Genomic DNA, 15,615 nt, shown 5'->3' with positions numbered 1-15,615 from the left:
TACAGTTCCAGAAGTTCTCCTTTCCTTTACTTATTCTTCTTTTTATTGTACATCACTTTTATTTTACATTGCTCTGTAATCCAGCTTCTAAGATATATTCCTTCGCCTGCTCCAGCAGTTGCTCTTCCACTTTTTTTTATTTATCTGTGGCATTTCCTTCTTTCTAGTCACCATTACTTAAGTCTTGTTTGCATTCATTTCCATCCCATACTCCTTCCAGAAGTCCTCAGTTATGGTCCTGGAAGGCCACAGTGGCTGCAGGTTTTCTTTCCAACCAGTTTCGTAATTAGAAGCCAGGCCTAGCAGATAATGAAACTTGGTATTTAATTATACAGCTTCTTAGAGCTTTCATTCTCCCAAGACGTATCTTTATCACATTGTAAATTTTTTGTTTTCTGAGATCGTTGTCCATATGTTTTGTGGTCTGGAAAAGATTTGCCCCTCTTGGTCCTTCCCTACTCTCTCCTGTATTTCTATTAACATGGATACTTCATGACATATACATCCAAGTTTAAATGGAACTACATTAGTCGGAGAGCTGCTGGTTCCTTTGTCATTTATACCTCCTTATTAACTGATGGCTGGTTAAGAAAACAGTCAGCAACAAAAATCTAAATGCATCTGTTTAAAACTAAAATAGGCAGTTAAGTGTTCTGAATTGCAACAACCAAGTTAACTAAAACTAAGCCAAAAAACACATTCATTTAGCAGTAAATAAATGGGTTCTAATTAAGAAAATTAGTTGAAGTGAACATCTGCAGCACTGCAGACTTCCAAGATGTAACAGAGGAGCCCTGCCTTACACACTTTGAAGATCCCTTCTTCCATCTTCTGCAGATCCTTCACTCATGATGCCAGCATTACATTTAAATGTACATTTTTTGCTTTGCAGATGCTTTTATCCAAAGCGACTTAAAAAAGAGGTCAACATAATCAAGTAAACTTCAGTCTGGAGGACAACTTGGGATTAACTGTTACAGAACCAGGGTACAAAATTGATTATCACAAATGCGGAAGTCAGAACAAAACATATACGATTTACATAAACCTCACCGCTGAAATCTGTTAAGACAGAAATTCACTAAGCAAGAGCAAGAGAGTCTTCAAATGCTGCATAAACACATTGAGAGAGTCAGAATTCTGAATAGAGGGGAGCAGCTCGTTCCACCAGCCAGGAGCTACACACAGAGATTTAATACCACACAGAGGTGGCATCATCAGACGCCATTCCACAGCCGGGGGCATAGGACCTCATGAGTGTCTCTGGATGTACGCATTTATATATACAGATGTGAACTTAACACATGCCACTATAGTGAGCCAGTGTAGCGATCTGAAAAGTGGAGTGACGTGTCACCGTCTCGGCTAGCTGAACACCAAATGTGCAACTGCATTTTGAATCATCTGTAGAAGCTTGATGAAACACTTGGGTACTCCTGCCAACAGAGGGCTGCAGTACTCCAGATGTGAAAAAGCCAAAGCCTTGGCCAGGAGTTGTACTGCATACTTTGTTAGATACAGTCTGTTTGTGCAGATATTGTATAAAGTGAATCTGCAAGACCATGAGACCAGAGCAATATGGTCCCTGAATATGATAGTACAGTATCATCTAGCTACAGGGACTACTAAAAAGGGGTACTCAGATAGATAGATAGATAGATAGATAGATAGATAGATAGATAGATAGATAGATAGATAGATGGATGGATGGATGGATGGATGGATGGATGGATGGATGGATGGATGGATGGATAGATAGATAGATAGATAGATAGATAGATAGATAGATAGATAGATAGATAGATAGATAGATAGATAGATAGATAGATAGATAGATAGATAGATAGATAGATAGATAGATAGATAACTCTATTTGATAGCCAAGAAAGACAAATGCTATTAGAAATAAAAAGGCACAAATCAAATAAATCAATAGCACCAGGTAACATTAATCCTACAGTTTTTTGAGAAGTTCATGATTAGCTGTATGACATTGTTTCAGAAGTCACCGTACACTGGGCACATTTCAAAAGACAGAAAGCTATCAAATGTTGCACCATTACTGTATGCCGAACAGGTGAACAGGCCACTCCTAGTAAGTGCAGTCCAGTAAGCCAATCACGTATCAGGACAAAATTAATGGCAAACATTAAAGAAAAGACTGAGAGCAGGTGTGTAAATAAACGTTGAACATGAGTTGGACGAGGAGCCCAAGTACCATTAATATGCTAATATGAGAATGCAACACATCACAGGTGCACATACAATATTGTTTATGTTGATTTTCAAAAAGCTTTTGTTAAAATACCACATGAGAAGCTAGCAAAAGAACTGAACTAAGTGAAGGTCTAAAGCGCAGTGTATAAACAGATAAAAGAGTGCAGCAAAAAACAGAAAGCAAACAGAAATGGAGAGTAGAACTACAGCTGATGTTAAACCCGGTGACCCTGATGGGTCAATGCTGGTGGCATGGCTCTTTTTAATTTATATCAATGATCTTACTAGGAATATAAATAAGAAGCTGTCTCGGTTTGCAGAGGAAACCAAATCAGCTGCAATTCAGCAGATATTCTGCCACATCATTACGGAAGAATCTGCTCTGGGCTTATTCAGATGTTGTGGCTATTAACCATAATATAAATGAATACATTGTACTACATGTAGGAAGTGATAATATTAAATATAAAAACATTTTACGGAGGTCTGAAACTTAAGTTCACCTTATGAAGAAGAACTGAGGGTTATAGTGTATTCTTCAATCTCCAGATTCAGACAGTACAGAAGTGATTATGAAGTCTATTAGAAAATTGAATTAAATAGCATGATGAGTTGAGTACAACTAGAATGAGATTATTATAAAATATTAAACTATACAAAGCACTAATGAAGTCTCCTCTCGAACACTTTATTAAGTTGTGGTCTTTGTATTATACAAAGCAAAAGTAATACAATCATAGAATGCATAGTTTATAAAAACTCCATACACACACACATACATACAGTAAATATATATATATATATATATATATATATATATATATATATATATATATATATATATACATACACATATACACATCAAATCCTGTTAAAATGAATAACGAAGTAACAACATTTTCAGAATAATTAATACTTTGTTGGCCCGGACCAACATTCATACAACATCATTTTGTTTTAGTGAAATGTAAATTTTAGTGTAACTAATTTTTTTTTTTTTTTTTTACCAAAAATGTCCACTGAAGATCATAATATGATGCAAAATAATACTTAATGCTGTGCCTATACTTACGCCACGTCTCAGGAAACCTGCAACAGGCTTTCTCTTTCTTGTTAGACCAAAAGAAACTGTTAGTCTGTTGGGAAATTTTCAGGCTCGGACAGTCTCGGCAAGTGTGTAGGTGCGACATCATACACATAGCCGAATTCTGAGTCAGTGCTCCACCTAGTGTCTGTGTGGGTAGTTGTGCCATGTGCGGATTCTGTACTGTTCGAGTTTCATAGTGCTACTGAAAGTTTCCTTTGCAATGACCAAAAAAAAAAGTGAGAAATGGTGTCATTTTACACTGAGAGAAAAATACATAGCAAAGATGAAAAGATGGGGCACTGAGTTGCTGAATCCATATGATGAAATGAAATAGCAACAAAAAAAAAACACGCAACAATTGCGGAGTTGTCTTTTCAGATGGGAGTTCAGTCAGGAACTGGAAACAAGATGGCTAGCTCCCGGTTTAACATGTCATGAGGCAGGAAGCGTTGGGTACGGGTGCAAAGACAACAGAAGTGACGTCAGCAATGGAGTAGCTGTCATCCTTCTGTTCTGCAGAGTGAAGGGAAGAGAAGGTATTAGCACACAGCGCCAACACCTGGTCCAGTGGGTACTTACTATTACCAAAGCCCTTGCATGTAACTATAGTAACCAGTCTGGGCACAGAGCCCCAGTCACCAACTCACCCAACACATTCCTGGGTTCAAATAAAGATTTTTGTTTATCAAACACCGTACCTTTACAAATGAACAAGATCTACTTTTACAGCCACTGATAATATACTGTTCCTTTCCTTCCTTCCACTCATCCAGATGAGTGTTGCCTTCTGCTTCCCAGCTCTGACTCACCTGAATGAGGTCCAGCGCTTTCTTTTATGTTGGACCCAGGAGTACTTGGGGCACTGAAAGGTTAATAAAACTGGGGAGTTCTTCTTCCTACAGTGCCATGTGGTGGCACCCAATGATTCCAAAAGGGTTGGCCTTCTGAACTATGAATCCCATGGATCCCTGTGGGTGTCCATAATGAACCCATGCCAGAAGAACGCAGCCATCTTTTATACTAGGCGAGAAATTGCTCTGGACAGACAATCTGCCCCTGTCCATTCTCTGTGGCCCTCTGGCCAAGTTGGTTGATGGTGCCTGTCCAGCACCCTACTATAAATCTTATATATAAATGTCTACACGTGGAAGTGTTTGTGTCTGTCTGTCCGACCCGGAAGTGAGAGGTGGAGTCAGGGTAAGGGCTCCACCTCTGAGGATACAGAAACTCACTTAGCCACTAATACACAAGTGAGGCAAGCACATCGGCAAAACAAAACCTCTGAAGTAAGACAAAGTCGCTTAGCTGCTAATGTTCAAGCAATACAAGCACATCGGCAAAATGAAACCTCCTAAGACGAGAGATGCCCAGAGCAGTTCCTTTCAATCACCTGACATTTCTGACGATTTCAATAGTTTTTAGGACCCCGGGCTTTTTACAGCACGGGCTTACACAGCTAGTGGGAACCCCTCTTAATTCTTTGGATTTTTGTTTATCATTGGCTGAGCTTTCAAAGCAGCAACTTCCTTTTAATATATGACATGCCTTATGGAAACAGTAGGATTTCAGCAGTGACATTAAGTTTATTGGATTAACAGAAAATATGCAATATGCATCATAACAAAATTAGACGGGTGCATAAATTTGGCCACCCCAACAGAGATATTACATCAATACTTAGTTGAACCTCCTATTGCAAATCTAACAGCCTCTAGATGCTGTCCTCCTATAGCCTTTGATGAGTGTCTGGATTCTGGATGGAGGTATTGTTGACCATTCTTCCATACAAAATCTCTCTACTTCAGTTAAATTTGATGGCTGCTGAGCATGGACAGCCTGCTTCAAATCATCCCATAGATTTTCAATGATATTCAAGTCAGGGGACTGTGACGGCCATTCCAGAACATTGTACTTCTCCCTCTGCATGGATGCCTTTGTAGATTTCCAACTGTGTTTTGGGTCATTGTCTTGTTGGAATATCCAACCCCTGCGTAACTGCAACTTTGTGACTGATGCTTGAACGATTATCCTGATAATTATCCTGATATTGGGTTGAATTAATCTGACCCTCGACTTTAACAAGGGCCCCAGTCCCTGAACTAGCCACACAGCCCCCACAGCATGATGGAACCTCCAACAGATTTAACAGTAGGTAGCAGGTGTTTTTCTTGGAATGCGGTGTTCTTCTTCTGCCATGCAAAGCGCTTTTTGTTATGACCAAATAACTCAATTTTTGTCTCATCAGTCCAAAGCACTTTGTTCTAAAATGAATCTGGCTTGTCTAAATGAGCATTGGCATACAACAAGCGACTCTGTTTGTGGCGTGAGTGCAGAAAGGGCTTCTTTCTCATCACCCTGCCATACAGATGTTCTTTGTGCAAATGCGCTGAATTGTAGAACGATGTACAGATACACCATCTGCAGCAAGATGTTCTTGCAGGTCTTTGGAGGTGATCTGTGGGTTGTCTGTCACCATTCTCACAATCCTGCTCATATGCCGCTCCTGTATTTGTCTTGGCCTGCCAGACCTGCTGGGTTTAACAGCAACTGTGCCTGTGGCCTTCCATTTCCTGATTACATTCCTTACAGTTGAAACTGACAGTTTAAACCTCTGAGATAGCTTTTTGTAGCCTTCCCCTAAACCATGAGACTGAACAATCCTTGTTTTCAGATCTTTTGAGAGTTGCTTTAAGGATCCCATGCTGTAACTCTTCAGAGGAGAGTCAAAGGGAAGCACAACTTGCGATTGACCACCTTAAATCCCTTTATATCTCATGATTGGACACACCAGTCTATGAAGTTCAAGGCTTAACAAGCTCATCCAACCAATTTGGAGTTGAAAATAATCAGCACTGAGCAGTGACATGCATTCAAATCGGCAAAATTACAAGGGGACCCACATTTGTGCACAGCCAGTTTTTCACATTTGATTTAATTTCATACAACTAAATACTGCTTCACTAAAAATGTTTGTTCGGAAAACACCCCAGTACTCAGATGTTCCTAGAAAATGAAAGACATACCACTGCTATCTTTTATGTTGAAAGGAGAGTAAATTATTTTGCAGGCTGAGAGGGGGTCCCAAAATTTTTCATATGACTGTATGTCCATCCATTATCCAACCCGCTATATCCTAACGACAGGGTCACGTGGGGTCTGCTGGAGCCAATCCCAGCCAACACAGGGCACAAGGCAGGAAACAAACCCCGGGTAGGGCGCCAGCCCACCGCAGACTGTATGTATGTATGTATATATATATATAAAATTATATATTAATGTTGAAATTATTCCCTCATTTAATTCTAGCTTAATTTCCAGCCTTATCAAGCCTCCATGTTAATACAGTAGGTGTGCTATGGCACATTACAGTAATCTAGACAACTAAAACCAGAGTGAATGAATTTCTCAGTATCTTTATCATCATTATAAGAGGTCTAACTTTCACAATGTACAGTTTTAGCCTGAGATCTCAGCACAAATTTTTAATCTCCATCAGGTACTTTTCTAAAAAATTCCAATTTTGGCCTCAATTATTTTTTTGTAAGATAATGGGAGCTTCTGTGTCTTTGCCTTTGATTTTCCCTACTTTGTTATTACTGTCTTTGTTGTAGAATTTTTTGCCAGATGCAGCCAAACATTTGCAGTTGCAGTCACATTCACATATGGGTCCCAGGGTTCAAAAGCTGTCATGCACTTTGATGATAGTAGTCTTTAAGGTGGCTCCATTGCTCCTACAATAAATGTTTTGGAATGTAAACTTGCAAATATTGCTCTAATGTGAACAGTTTTTGGGTTAAAACACAGAATGTGAAGATGAAAATTAAAAAGGAGGTTGTGGCTTAAAATGATATCTCTATTTAAACCCTGACTTAGATTACAGACCCAAACATCTGGAGCCTCGTTTTGCTTTGATCTTCACTGGAAAGCTGAAAATAATCAACCGGGAGTTCACTTCAAGTCTCTCCAACCAAGACTCGAATGTTTTCATTGTTGAAGCAGGCAGAGTACAACACATGGTAAGACTGCATCTCCTGTATATCTTTCAGAAGTCTACCATTATTTGTGTAAATTCTCATTTACCCTTTAAACCAGTGCTCCTTAAACGATGGGCCACCACGTGATTGTGTAGACAAATTGTCGACTTCAACCAAGTGAGAATTTCTGTGTCAAATTATATGCCACCTGCTATTTAGTGAACTATTTATTGCAGCAGTATGTGAAACAACGCTGTTGACACATCACTGAGAGATTTCGTTTCTGTGGTGTGAAAACATAATAAGTATCCCCCACCTGTCACTTCACAAGCTATTAAATAGTCAGTCTGAGAAGACTGACAGCAAAGACATATATAAGAAAGGGGGAGACCATATTGAGAAGGAAAGGACTGCAGGGCTAGATGAAAATGTCGAAATGAAAATAGCAAGTGCTTGACAAAGATATGGTGATTCTGAGGGTGAGTGAATTGGGTGGGAATATATATAAAAATTATATATATATATAAACCAGCTGTTCACCATCACTGCGTCCACGTAGTAGTGAAACGGGACAAACTTTAAAAATCAATAGGCGCTGGCACTGTGTCTGATCATGTTCAGGTCTGACAGGACGAGGGTAGAAATGTACGTGGCCGTGATATCTCTGGCACTCAAACACATGTAGCTCTGATCTCTCTCTGAAAAACATCAACCGTTACTTCTTAATAATCTGTAGGTGATAATGTCTATTGAACAAACAGGTATTGCTAGCTAAGCGGAGACAAGGTACGCTCCAACACGTGGTGAGAGGTACAGTGACGCTAACGGAGGCTGGCGCGTGAGTGAGGAGGGCACCGCCCCCTCCCCTCGGCCCGCAGCCTCTCTCTCTCTGATTTGTTACTACAAGCGAACTACGGTACTTAGTGCAATGAGAGAAGTTGCAAAATCAACCGGAATGTTAAGCAGTTCTCTCATGAAAAGCGGTCAGAAATACAGACAGACAGACATTGGATTTCATATATATTTATTGTGGATGAAACCTCTGAGGAAGACAGGAATTGCCCAAGTTATTCAGTCACAGATGAGTACATGGATTCATGTGTTGCAAGGTAGAAGAGTGCAGGTTCCCCTTTTCGGTTGCCTTTATATATTTTTTGTTCCTCCCTCCCCCTTGTCCTTACTTATAAAAAAGCATAATATCGTTTAGCTAAGCATTTCACCTTACATTGTGCAAATCGGCCAACCGTTACTGTTTTGTGTACATATCAGATTGGACTGTTCTCAAGATTTATCCTATCGTCTGTGTAAAATGCATACATATACATTTTTCAGGAATAATTTAGTTTTTTTGTTTGTTTTTTTTTTTAAATAAATTCGGTTAATTGAATTGTTGAATGGAAACAGAGATATGTAAAACTATTGGCAAACTCATTTAGAAAAATATATTGTTTATGCCTTCTAGGAAAAGTCTGGGTTGCTGCTGGAAGAGGTGTTAGTTTGGCCAGCAGGGGGCACTTCCACTGAGGTCTGATTGTGGATCCCAGTGCAGTGATGAGGACATTGTGCTGTCCTTCGAATGAGAAGTACAAACTGAGGTCATAAAAGATCTCTGGGCATCCTTCATAAAGAGTAGGGGGTATCCTGATGTCCTGGTTAAATTGCCCATCTCAGCCTGGTCATTCCGGCCCACTAATCATTCCCTGTCTCTAATTGACTGTCTCTCACCCCTTCACCACCTAATGCCTCATGTGTGGTGAGTATACTGGCACAAAAACGGCTGCTGTCTCATCATCCAGGTGAATGCTACACATCAGTGGTGACTGAAGTGGCTCCCCACTCACTATAAAAAGTGCTTTGAGTAGTGAGAAAAGTGCTATATAAATGTAAAGTGTTTTATTATTATTATTATTATTATGTAGCCATTGCTATTTGCCTCTTCATGTCTCTATTGTCATTATGATAATAATCCTCTTCTTGGGTCCCAGTACAGTACCAGTTTTCTAATTTGGGTCTTCAGATTTAAAAATTTAAGAACCCCTGCTTTACACAATAAATTGTAGGCATAATTCTTGCCCATTGATTTTATTATTTCTACAGTTAACCCGACAAGAGTGTCCTGTCAATTTTCCTCAGTAAATACATTAACACTTAAAACAGATGTTTGTAATTATGTTCATTTTCACCGGCCTCTTGGCCATTTTGATTTTTCTCCCATTGTGCAATTACATGTAATGCAACGAAGAATGGCATCTGAGTGAGACACTGAAACAAATGATGAGCCTGAATGGCCTCTTCTTCTCTGTCAAATGTAGCTTACATAGGGTGCATGATGAGCTCTGCTATTGTCTTTGTGCAGAATGGCTCTAACTGAAATATTTTACAGCTATGTTACGCAAATGATTCTAGCCTTCGTAGGATGAAACCATTCCATATGGTTAACTGAGCTGTTCCTATACACCGTTAAACCAAATGTGATAAAAGACATCTATCTATATTGGAACTGGGCGATACAGTGAGGAGATCGGGGTGTGAATTCTGAGTTCTCCCTTCATGGATTTTTGCATGTTGTCCCTGTGTCTTTGTGCATTTCCTCCTGATGCTCTGGTTCCCTCCACATGCAGGTTTCGTGAAATGGTAATGCTAAATTGGCCTGTGTTTGTTTGATGTGTGTATGTTTGCCCTACAATTGATTGGTGCCCGGTCAAGGGCATGATCTTGCCTTGTGCCATATGCTAGCTGGGATGTGCTCCAGTCCTCCACTGAGACCCTGGTCTAGATTAAGCAGGTTAGAAAATGATGTGACATATTGGAACCAATAACAGTGTTGATTTAGGCTCTTATTTAAGAGAAATCCCCTTACAAAATGCTATTCAAGAAAACAAAGTCAAGGTAAATTGATAACACAAAGGATTAAAGTAATTAAAACATATCTTAAAAATCTTTAAAGCTTATTTCATTTAAAGAATTTACATCATACAGTTAAGTCCATAAATATTTGGACAGAGACAACTTTTTTCTAATTTTGGTTCTATACATTACCACAATGAATTTTAAATGAAACAACTCAGATGCAGTTGAAGTGCAGACTTTCAGCTTTAATTCAGTGGGGTGAACAAAACGATTGCATAAAAATGTGAGGCAACTAAAACATTTTTTTAATCACAATCCCCTCATTTCAGGGGCTCAAAAGTAATTGGACAAATTAAATAACTGGAAATAAAATGTTCATTTCTAATACTTGGTTGAAAGCCCTTTGCTGGCAATGACAGCCTGAAGTCTTGATCTCATGGACATCACCAGATGTTGGGTTTCCTCCTTTTTAATGCTCTGCCAGGCCTTTACTGCAGCGGCTTTCAGTTGCTGTTTGTTTGTGAGCCTTTCCATCTGAAGTTTAGTCTTCAACAAGTGAAATGCCTGCTCAATTGGGTTAAGATCAGGTGACTGGCTTGGCCATTCAAGGATTTTGCACTTCTTTGCTTTAATAAACTCCTGGGTTGCTTTGGCTGTATGTTTTGGGTCATTGTCCATCTGTATCATGAAATGCCGCCCAATCAATTTGACTGTATTTAGCTGGATTTGAGCAGACAGTATGTCTCTGAACACCTCAGAATTCATTCGGCTGCTTCTGTCCTGTGTCACATCATCAATAAACACTAGTGTCCCAGTGCCACTGGCAGCCATGCACGCCCAAGCCATCACACTGCCTCCACCGTGTTTTACAGATGATGTGCTATGCTTTGGATAATGAGCTGTTCCACACCTTCTCCATACTTTTTTCTTGCCATCATTCTGGTAGAGGTTGATCTTGGTTTCATCTGTCCAAAAAATGTTTGTCCAGAACTGTGCTGGCTTTTTTAGATGTTCTTTAGCAAAGTCCAATCTAGCCTTTCTATTCTTGAGGCTTATGAGTGGCTTGCACCTTGCAGTGCACCCTCTGTATTTACTTTCATGCAGTCTTCTCTTTAGACTTGGATATCGATACACCTACTCCCTGGAGAGTGTTGTTCACTTAGTTGGCTGTTGTGATAGGGTTTCTCTTCACCATGGAAATGATTCTGCAATCATCCACCACTGTTGTCTTCCGTGGACGTCCAGGTCTTTTTGCGTTGCTGAGTTCACCAGTGCTTGCTTTCTTTCTCAGGATGTACCAAACTGTAGATTTTGCCACTCGTAATATTGTAGCAATTTCTCGAATGGGTTTTTTCTGTTTTTGCAGCTTAAGGATGGCTTCTTTCACCTGCATGGAGAGCTCCTTTGACCGCATGTTGTCTGTTCACAGCAAAATCTTCCTCATGCAAGCACCACACCTCAAATCAACTCCAGGCCTTTTATCTGCTTAATTGATAATTACATAACGACGGACTTGCCCACACCTGCCCATGAAATAGCCTTTGAGTCAATTGTCCAATTACTTTTGAGCCCCTGAAATGAAGGGATTGTGTTCAAAAAATGCTTTAGTAGCCTCACATTTTTATGCAATCGTTTTGTTCACCCCACTGAATTAAAGCTGAAAGTCTGCACTTCAACTGCATCTGAGTTGTTTAATTTAAAATTCATTGTGGTAATGTACAGAACCAAAATTAGAAAAAAGTTGTCTCTGTCCAAATATTTATGGACCTAACTGTATGTCCTATAGTAGGCTCAGAATCAAATATTTTAAAAAGTCCCTACAACAAGCAATAGAGATTGAATAAAGGGGCAAAGCTGGCAATGGCTTCATCAGTGGTAATCATTACAGATGAGTCCTGGCGATGACATGATGGTGTAGGGGTTAGCACTGCTGTCTTAGAGCCCACCTTGGACACTACCTTTGTGGATCTTAGAGATTCCACAAAGTCCATTTTCCTCCCAAAGACATGCAGGTTAGGATGAATGGTAGGCCTGGTGTTCTCAGGTTGAGTGGTGTGTAGCTGAATATCCAGACGTGGTTCCCATTGCTACCAAGGTTGGACTTTGGGCTGCTGCAACACTTAAATGGGTTAAGCAAGTTTGATAACTTATGTCATCTCCGTATTTAATTGTTCGGTGGCAACTGGACGACAGTCAACTCGGCGAAAAGACAAGTCGGTGAAAGACAATTCGGCGAAGAAACAACTTGGTGAATACAACTCGGCGACATCCTTTACCAGTTAGGAAATAGTTAGATTCAAAGAGATTTTTAAATTATATTTACAGTAAATGACAGCGTGATTTAAAATGTTGAAAATAAATTTATATAATTGACGAACGAACTTTATTCTGCAGATGGAACAAACTCTTACATTATCTTCTGCAACCAAAATTGCTAATCATTTATATAGATTGCATTGATTGTAATCGTATGATAACGTTATCTAGAATACAAAAGGTGACCTGCGGAATATCTTTACTCTCGATGTATTGGGACTCTCATAAAGCAGGTGATTCTGTGGATTTTACGGTGCCCTACGTTGTCATTTAAATATCATTAAAAAATCTCTTTGAACCTAACTATTACCTAATTGGTAATGGATGTCGCCGAGTTTTCTTTTCGCCGAGTTGTCTTTCTGCTGAGTTGTCTGTCGCCCAGTTGCCCCTGAACGGTATTTAATATCGTTGTTTATTTCGCGCAGGTGCAGTGGATTTCTTTGCAACCCTACATTTCGAGGGACAAGGGTTTGATCCACGGCTTGGTGAACGTGTATGGATTTTAGAACAATCTCCTATATGTATCCATTTTAAAGCTTGTTGTAGCGATTGTTTGTGACTATTTTATGTCTATTATGGGCATTTTAAAAGTACAGAGAATCTGAATCTGTTTTTGTGTTTCTTACCTCCTGACAAAGCTGAATATTTGTGCACATTCTACCACAATGCCATGTTCTTTTCATTGCAAGCACCACCACTATAAGAACATGGTGTTGACCATTTCTATGGAAACCGGTCTCATCATATGAAGGCCATTTCCTTCAATTGCTGGGCATCCAAACTTGATGAATAACAAATTTATTCTTTACCATAATCTCCGTTTGCCCTTCGAATTCCTGGTTGTGATCCCTTTGCTCTTGTATTTTGACTTCAAATTTTTAATTTGTGATTTGACAAAGGATTCCTGGTTTGGATCTCGCCTCATTTTTTGACTGTTGCATTTCTTGGTCATTTTCATTTTTTGTCCTCTGTCTCTCTTTAGGCACCGCAGGTTTTGTCTGTTCTTCTTAGCAGTACTTTGGTTTCCTCCAGGTGTCATAAGAGGTGTATATGTTAAATTAATTTGCCTTAGAATCTGGTATTGAAATAATGGCTTTGTAACACAGATAAATAGAGTAAATGAATGAATGGGCAGGGGTATCAAGTGACATATTTTACTAGTGATCTGCTAAGACTCCAGTTAATTTAAATACAGATGGTGAAGAAAAGGATGTCATTTATAAGGAAAAATATTGTGTGTTGAGAAAGAAAAATCCTACTTAAACATACTATATAAGGAACACAGCAACAAATTAAACAATGTAAATTAAAGCAGCTGTGAAATCTGAATGTGAAAGGGAGACGCGTGTAAAATTGACCTTGCAACTTGCAATCATTTTCATCAATAAAATGGGATACTGCAGAATATAGATCAGAGTTATTCTTATTATGCTTCTTATTTACTTCTACAAATAATCCAACTGCTCACCTTCTTTATTCTCCAAAGTGTATATTTTGGTTGGTTTACCGCTTTTAGACCATACAGTGGGGAGTCTGCCTTTATTTCTTTAGTAAAGGTTACACCCAAAGCAAAATAGAATCAAAGGTATCTGACAGTTGTTCTTGCTTCAACAGATCGAGAAGTTATTCAAGTCATCTGATCTCTCGCAGATCTTCAACACCACTAAGGTCTTTGCATTTGGGTAAGTAAAATCTCTGGAAGAAAACAAAAGGTTAAGAGAAGCAGAAAACCAGAAATTAACTGGATCTTGACTTGACAATGATAGTCCACCGTGGTCTTAGAAGGATTTTCAAGCTCATCTTTAATTTGGAATGCTTCATAAAATGGTGAGACTTGCCTATTAAAACTTCATAGATGCATGCAGATTTTGCACTTCAAGAAAGGTTATTTTTGTTGTGCTGCGGCCAACCCTGTGCACAACTTGATCAGTCCAGCACTTGACGACATTAGTAGCAATTAGTCAAAGCCATTTACTTCAAGGTTTCATTTAAAAATGATACTTATATGGATCAAAAAGTACGACTGTCTATCTCCTCAAGGAGTAACATCGGGCACCATTGGTTTACTTACCTTGGCAGTGACATTCATATCTCTGGTGACTCTTCCTATGAAGTCAGTAGACGGATTGGGAGAGCATTTGGGGGGCGGGGGGTTCATGAGGTCGCTGGAAAGGGGTGTGTGGTGCTCCCGATTTTTTTGCAAGGTCCAAATCTTTAGAGTCCTGGTGCTCGCTGTCTTGCTATATGGTTGTGAGACATGGACGCTATCCAGTGACTTGAGGTGAAGACTGGACTCCTTTGGTACTGTGTCTCTCTGGAGAATCCTTGGGTACCGCTGGTTTGACTTTGTGTTGAACAAGCGGTTGCTCACAGAGTCCCAAATGAGGCACATTAACTGAATTGTTAGGGAGTGTCAGTTATGGCACTATGGCCATGTGGCTCGATTCCCTATGGGTGAGCTGGATAACAGGATCCTCATTACTGAGGACCCAAGTGAATGGACCAGGCCAAGGGGACACCCATGGAACACCTAGCTGTGGCAGATAGATTGTCAGTTCTGGATGGTGGGACTGGAACGCGTGTATTCCTGAAGGAGTTGCCAACCATGATCCTGAGGGGTTTCATCGTGTAGCAGGTGCGGCATCGTTTTGTACCAGCGCATTCTTCCCAACCTGACCTGACCTATCTCCGCAAATTGGACTTATCTGATTAGAAGTACTCAGTATGAGCAGATTGGTAGTATCATTTCCTCCACACTGATCCTCAGAACATACACTCCTCAGGGTGAGCTCTCTCCTCTACTCCTCGTTCAAATATGACCGTCTGGCCTTGTATAGCTCCAGCTACATCATTAAATTTCCTGTTGCCAAAAAATCATAAGTCTAATCACCAACAATGATAAGACATCTTGCAGAGAAGAGATTTGCCCTTTGGAACATGTGCCAAGGCAACAGTTCTGATCTTCTCGGGACTGCATAGCACTCTGGAAGGAGCTGAAGTCACCTAAGCATACTACTGCGACACACTGCCCTGCCATCTGGGGACATATATAACACATGCTGCCACTGAAAGTGCCACATTATTATTTAAGATCCCCACCATCTTACATAGTTGCCTTTCTCTCTCCTTCATTCTGGACCATTTGAACTTGCACCACTAGATTCCAAAACA

The 15,615-nt window shown here is 39.8% G+C and overlaps 1 protein-coding gene across 2 annotated transcripts in view; it reads left to right on the top strand.

Annotated features, from left to right (window-relative positions):
• The window catches only part of LOC114661971 (transmembrane protease serine 6), a 97,045-nt gene that overhangs the window by 27,579 nt on the left and 53,851 nt on the right, over positions 1 to 15,615 (top strand). For both annotated transcript variants that reach the window (XM_051935124.1, XM_028815243.2), the window contains exons 3-4: positions 7,178 to 7,320; positions 14,059 to 14,126. In XM_051935124.1, the coding sequence (XP_051791084.1) occupies positions 7,178 to 7,320; positions 14,059 to 14,126 (211 nt within the window). The remainder of the gene's footprint in view (positions 1 to 7,177; positions 7,321 to 14,058; positions 14,127 to 15,615) is intronic.

This window comes from Erpetoichthys calabaricus, chromosome 12, assembly GCF_900747795.2.
Source record: "Erpetoichthys calabaricus chromosome 12, fErpCal1.3, whole genome shotgun sequence".
NCBI classification, from domain to species: domain Eukaryota; kingdom Metazoa; phylum Chordata; class Cladistia; order Polypteriformes; family Polypteridae; genus Erpetoichthys; species Erpetoichthys calabaricus.
The sequence above is the reverse complement of the archived record's forward strand: the minus strand, read 5'-3'. Positions and strand labels throughout refer to the sequence as shown.